This window comes from Manihot esculenta, chromosome 16, assembly GCF_001659605.2.
Source record: "Manihot esculenta cultivar AM560-2 chromosome 16, M.esculenta_v8, whole genome shotgun sequence".
In the NCBI taxonomy this organism is placed as follows: Eukaryota; Viridiplantae; Streptophyta; class Magnoliopsida; order Malpighiales; family Euphorbiaceae; genus Manihot; species Manihot esculenta.
This window is the reverse complement of record NC_035176.2, coordinates 28,831,937-28,838,691: the sequence shown is the minus strand read 5'-3', so window position 1 is coordinate 28,838,691 and position 6,755 is coordinate 28,831,937. Positions and strand designations below refer to the sequence as shown.

The window sequence follows — 6,755 nt, the reverse complement described above, 5'->3', positions numbered from 1 at the left end:
AGGCTGAGTTCTGCTACTTTGGAAGAACTCAGGTTCTGCAGCCGAAGGACTTTAGGCCGCCGAACCTGCCTGTGGAGGCAAGCTTTTGGCTGCCGAACCCTGCCCCTGAAAGTTGGACTTTCGGATCTGGAGGGGAGTTTCGGCTGCCGAAGGTGCAGCTGAACATGCATGAGTTTCGTCTCTGGAAGGGACTTTCGGCCGCCGAAGGTGCCGCCGAAAGTGGCTGAGTTTCGGCTCTGGAGGGACTTTCGGCCGCCGAACCTGCCGCCGAAAGTGCCCTATTCAGCCTTCCTTTGCATGTTTTCTATGATTGTTTTAAGGTGTTTTAGGGGGATTTTTGGGGAATAGTTTAGAGTTATGTTAGTCTATGTTTGGTCCCTCATTTGAGTCCACCTGTGTAGGTTCGGACCCAAGGAACCGAGGACCCCAGCAGTGAGATAGTTGCTTCAGTGTCTTTTCAGAGCTAGCCTGAGGTGAGTAGAATGACTTCTTATGTTTCAAAGCAAATAATGAAAGTTTTAGCATGATTCACGCATCATGAATGCCATGAGATATATTTGGTTGTTTGCATTAGAATTCACGAATATGTTGCATTGCATATTATGTTGTTGATGTGGATGAACATTGAATGATCCATTAGCCCTCGTATGAAATGATATGGTATGATATGATGATGATACGGTATGGAAGTCCAGGAAGACCCATTCTACGTCCCTAGCACTATGTAAGAAAAAGTCCAGGAAGACCCATTCTACGTCCCTGACACATTGGAATGTTATGATATGTTATGTAAGAGAAAGACCAGGACCCATTCTACGTTCTGGCACTATTGGATACGTAGAGGGCTATTGATGACAAGTTCATCCTTAAGGTGATTTGTTTGTGATGTGATGCATTTCATGAAAGCATGAATTTTAATATAATGTTTTACTATTCTGCTCACTGGGCTCTAGTAGCTCACCCCATTCCCTTAACCCCCAGGTTAACAGGTATACAGGATGTATGTTAGGTTTGCTACGGGTCCCGGCGACCTTAAGTCGATCAGGATCCTAGCGCCGATAGCGGTCCGGTTTCCGAGTCGTTACAGTGAGTATACGTTAGGTCGACCAACCGGGCATTAGTCCCGTTTTATGAGAAATTTTTAAAGCATTTGATGCTAGGCCGCAAGGCGGGTATACGCTAGGCCGATCAACCGGGTATTAGTCCCACTTCACGAGAAGTTTTTAAGGCATTTGATGCCAAAATGCAAGGCGGGTACATGCCAGGTCGACCAACTGTGTTTTAGTCCCGCTTCAACAAAAAGTTTCTAAGGCATTTGATGCTAAGTCGCATGGCGGGTATGAACCAGACCACACGACTGAGAGCATCGGTCCCGTCTCACAAAAAGAGAATCACATGCATGTGTCGCCAATCACTCATAAAAATCTAAAACTTTTTGCGAAGGCACATTGTAGGCGGGTGAGATTTTTTGATGATCGACGAAGGCAGGACGGGTTGCCAAGTGGGCAAATGAAGTTTGCAAGAAGCTCGTAAGGGCTAGAAAAATGTTCGAAAACTTGGCAGGGTTGAAAAATGTCCGGAAGCTCGTTAGGGCTAGAAACCCGGAAGCTCGAAAAGGCCAAGGAGCTCGTCAGGATTAGAAAAATGCACGGAAACTTGTTAGGGCAAAAAAAATACATAGAAGCCCATTAGGGCTGTAAAAGTCTAAGAAGCCCATTAGGGCTGTAAAAAGCCAAGGAGCACATCAGAGTTAAGAAAATGCTCAGAAGCTCGTTATGGCTGGAAAAATACACGTCAGAGCTAAAAAGGCTACAAAGCCCATCAGGGCTATAAAAAGCCAAGGAGCACGTTAGAGTTGAGAAAATGCTCAGAAGCTTGTTAGGGCTGTAAAGATACATGTAAGCCTGTCAGGGCTGTAAAAAGTCAGGAAGCCTATCAGGGCTGTAAAAAGCTAGGGAATTCGCAAAGGTTAGAGAATGTCCAGAAGCTCGTCAGGGTTGATCGGGGCAAGAAAATGCTTGAAAGAATGCTAAGGCTAAAAAATGAACGCCAGGGCTGAAAAACGCCTGACGGCTCGATAAGACTGGAAAAGGCCAAGGGGCTTGTAACAGTTAGAAGATACCCGGATGATCCCTAGGGCTATAGAGAGCTTAAAAACTCGTCAAGACATTACTATATTGCTCATATCAATTTTTGCCAGATAAGATCTTGGACCTGACTGGTCGGTAGAGCAAGTAAGAAGAAAGCACGAACATCGTGCGCTCAGTCCAGAAAAACAAGCCACATGACCCAGATCATGAAAACACTTTTACCTTCGAATCTAAAGAATTTAAAACTAGCAGAGGACCTCTGATGACATATAAAACTCGGCCAAGGCAGGCAATGAGCTGTCACCATAAGATAGGGTCACATGACAAGAATCTGATAAACCTATATGCGGTTCCACCCGTAGAAAAGAAGGCCTGGGCATTTCAGCAAAGGTCTGCCCCAGGTCGGACGGACTCACCCTCTCAACTTTAGGGCGAGTCTCTATAATGAAGTTACTGTTAAATAGCTACAATTCAGCATATTTCCTTTACGCTTGTGATCACGGGATTCCCGACCAATTAGCCGTTGAAGATCCTTTACTCACGAGTCGGCCACATCATCACCGGATTATCAGGGAATGCTATATTTATCTCCATTTTCTTATAATATAAAAGGAAAACGATCATAGAGATAAAGACATACTATTCTCCCATACCAATACTTTGAGTTTTAAAGATTATACTCGCTCTTCTCTTACTCTTATTGATTTGAGCATCAAAGTAACTGCTATAGGCGTCAACCACCTCACGTTTTCTGTCTTGCAGGTGGATTGATCACATTACAACTCCATTGAACTAAACACAACATAGCTCCATTCTAATAATGTCATCAATTTATTCTGAACAGGATCAATGCTATTGTTAAATTTTAATTTAAAAAATAAAATATATTAATTAATTTATATATAAAATTTTTAATAAAATTGTCAAAATTAGAAAATGGCTTCATTTGATGAAAAGAGAAAGTCTATTAAAATGAATTTTTTTTAACTAGAAAAATAGTTTTTATTAACTAAATTTTATAAATATACTAAATATTAATAAATGTAAAAAATATTTTTTTTAAATATTTTTATTAAATATTATAAAACAATTTAAAATATATTTAATACGAATGAACTAATTAGTAAATTTTTTAAAAAATTTAAAAAAATAATTAATAAATTTTTTAAAATTATTAAAATTAAATAATAAAATATTTAACGATAAAATTAATCGAATAACTAATTAATAAATTTTTTAAAATATTAAAAATATTTTAATATATTTTTAAATTAATAAATTAATTAATGTGTTTGTACGAATTAAATAATATTTTTTTAAAGAATAAAATAACTTTACATAATTAAAAAAATAAAAATAAAAATAAAAAATCATGGCCCCTCAGATTACCTACCAATAGGAATCCTAGAAAGCCCCACGTCTGTGAAGTGCTTAGCCCAAGTTAGAATAAAATCCATGAAAGCATAATTACTGAAGGTGGCTATATAATGACATTGAAAACTTTACTGGACGAGTTTACAATGGATTTAAAATACTGAATTGAATCTCATATAATTTCTTCATGGTAAAATCTATTTATTAGTCTTTTGAAATTCTAATAGACTGAATTCAAGTATAATTGTTTTGTGAGTCTTTTAAATTGCGAGAAACTTTCCAAATGGCTGTGATATTGATATTTTTTAGGGTAAACTGTAATTTAGTCCCTCTGGTTTAGTGAAATGTAACCTTTCGTCCCTCTGTTTTAAAAAATCTTCAATTTAGTCACTGTAATTTTTAAAAACTATGCCATTAGTCCCTCCCGTTATATTTTCAGTTAAATCACCGTTAATTTTAGTTTAAAAGACTAAAATACCCATCCTCTCTCCTTCCTCTCTCCTTCCTCTCTCCTTCCTCTTCCTCTTCTTCTTCTTCTCCTTTCCGATCTCCTTCTTCTTCTTCTTCTTCTTTTCTTCTTCTTCTTCTTCTCTTTTCCGATCTCCTTCTTCTTCTCCTTCCCAATCTCCTTCTAAAGAAGGTTAAGGGTCAATCTAGAGTTCAAGCTCTAAGAGAGCTTAGACAGATTGTCGCCGAACATGCCACAGCAAAGAAGGCAGTTCTAGATAACGGCGGAGTTGCGTTGGTTTCTTCCTTGTTGGGTCCTTTTACTATGCACGCCGTTGGGTTTGAGGTAATTGGGATTCTTGTGAATTTGGATCTTGATCTCACATCCACAGCAAATTTATTACAACCTGCCAAGATTTCTTTAATGGTGGACATGCTAAACGAGGGTTCAATTGAGACCAAGATTAATTCTACGAAGTTGATTGCAATGCTGATAGAAGGGAAGGATTTCGACTCTGAAAATGTGTCAAGCTTGAGCCTTTTAGCTGGGTTGTTGAGGTTAGTGAAAGATAAGAGACATCCAAATGGGATAAAGATTGGACTTGGTTTGTTAAAAACCCTTTATTCATTTGAATCTGTAAGGAACTCCGTTTTAAGCATTGGGGCAATTCCTCATCTAATGGAGCTGTTGCCCAGTTTGAACAATGAGTGCTTGGAGTTTGCTCTTTACATTCTAGAGATTCTTTCAACTCTTTCAGATGGGATTCTGGCTTTGAAGGATTGCCCCAAAACGATACCCAACATGGTGAGATTGTTGATGAAAGTATCTGAAAAGTGTACTCGGCTTGCATTATCCATATTGTGCGCAGTTTGTCAACTTGCACCAGAAGAATGTGCTGCAGTTGCTGTGGAGGCAGGCTTGGCGGCGAAATTGCTGCTTGTAATACAGAGTGGTTGTAGTCCTGAGCTGAAGCAGAGATCAGCTCAGCTCTTGAAATTGTGTAGTCTAAATTACACAGCTACTATCTTCATTTCCAAGTGTAAGCTTACTAAAACGATACAATGAAGGAAAATGGCAGTTTGTTGATATATACGTAATACGAAGGAGGAGGAAGAGGAAGAGGAAGGAGAGAGAATGGGTATTTTAGTCTTTTAAACTAAAATTAACGGTGATTTAACTGAAAATCTAACGGGAGGGACTAATGGCATAGTTTTTAAAAATTACAGTGACTAAATTGAAGGTTTTTTAAAACAGAGGGACGAAAAGTTACATTTCACTAAACCAGAGGGACTAAATTACAGTTTACCCTATTTTTTATATTGTTTCTTCATGTGAATTTATCGACTCTCGAGCAGAATTTAGAAGAGAGGATATTTTTTTTTATTTTTTTAAATAGAGATTCAAAATTAAATGAGTAGAATTTAAAAATCGATTAGATTTACTCATATTCATTTATCACTACACTAAATTTATAAGTGCAGTTGTCTCTATAATTTTAAAATTATATTAAAATATTTTTACACTTTTATTTTGTTAATTAAAAAAATATTTATTAATTTTTATTTGTTTTTTAATTATTAAATTTATCCTAAATAATTAAAATACCCTATAATTTTAAGATTATATTAAAGTATCCTTATATTTTTATTGTGTTAACTAAGAAAGATATTTATTAATTTATCCAACTTTATCTTTAGTTTATTTCAAAACTGAAAAAGATTTTTAAATATTAGTCAAATTAAATCCTTATACTTTTATTTAAGGTCATATAATCATAAATCTGAATTTTTTTTTCATCAATGAAACCTTTGTACTTTTTTTTTTCATCAATTAAACCTTTATACTTTTATTTAGAAGGCAAAATAAGTCTAAATATAAAATAATAATATTTTTAATAATAAAAAATTATTTTTTAATATTAAAATATATTTTTTTTAATTTTGACTAATCAATTAACGATAAAATGAATAAAAAGTAACGGATATCACTTTTAATTTACCAAAAAAAATTAAACCTAAACATTATCATATTCTATAGTAAAATTTATATTATTTTATTATTATTAATATCATAAAAAAAATTTATAAACATTTTAACATTTTCTCTTTGAGAATTTAACCTAACTTAAAATTTAAAAAGAAAGAAAAAAGTAAGTCGAGGTTAAAACTAGAGGAGAGTCGTCTGACCAGTCAAGGTTGAAGTATACGAGAAAAGTAGTTAATAATTGCCGTAGACAAAATGATTCTCTTTTAAACACGCCATTTAGATTCAATCAAAAGTCTGTCCAAAAAACAAACCCCATTGCACTTCATTCCTCCGCTGGCCCCCACGATTCCATTATTTCTATTCAAGATTCAAAAATCACATAGCTCCACCTAACAAAACAAAGCCCACCCTGCCACCCCCTTCCTTCGTATCCTCCACTTCTCCCTTTCTTTCTGCAATAATCCATGGACGACTACAACAGATCAAGATCATATTCATATTCATATGGCTCTACAGCGATGCAGATGGAGAGTTACTATGGTCCGCCAAGGCCTCCCACCACCACCACCTCCTATGATCTCAGATCCTACAGTGCCTCTTATGCGCAGACCCAGATGGCTAACAACAACTACACGGCCAAGGACTTTAAGCTCAAGAAAGGCAAGAAAAATTCTGGGTATTCTTCTTCTTCTTCTTCTTCAAAGTCTTGGAGCTTAGCTGACCCTGAGTTTCAGAGGAAGAAAAGGGTTGCTAGCTACAAAATGTACAGTGTTGAGGGCAAAGTAAAAGGCTCTTTTAGGAGGAGTTTCAGGTGGCTTAAGGATAGTTTCACCCAAGTTGTCTATGGATGGTGGTGA

The 6,755-nt window shown here is 36.3% G+C and overlaps 2 protein-coding genes across 2 annotated transcripts; both read left to right on the top strand.

Moving 5' to 3' along the window:
• The first annotated feature begins 1,330 nt into the window (after nt 1–1,330).
• On the top strand, nt 1,331–5,000 carry LOC110604053 (U-box domain-containing protein 30-like). Its single transcript, XM_021742111.2, has 2 exons — nt 1,331–1,337; nt 3,971–5,000. Exons 1-2 carry the CDS (start codon nt 1,331–1,333, stop codon nt 4,975–4,977), a joined length of 1,014 nt encoding a protein of 337 aa, XP_021597803.2. The 3' UTR covers nt 4,978–5,000.
• A 1,362-nt stretch (nt 5,001–6,362) lies between these two features.
• On the top strand, nt 6,363–6,755 carry LOC110603285. Its single transcript, XM_021740983.1, has one exon. The coding sequence runs from the start codon at nt 6,363–6,365 to the stop codon at nt 6,753–6,755; it is 393 nt and encodes a 130-aa protein (XP_021596675.1).

Bases quoted from the DNA above. Each gene is read 5' to 3' on its own strand.
- LOC110603285 (XM_021740983.1), top strand. From the start codon at position 6,363: ATGGACGACTACAACAGATCAAGATCATATTCATATTCATATGGCTCT.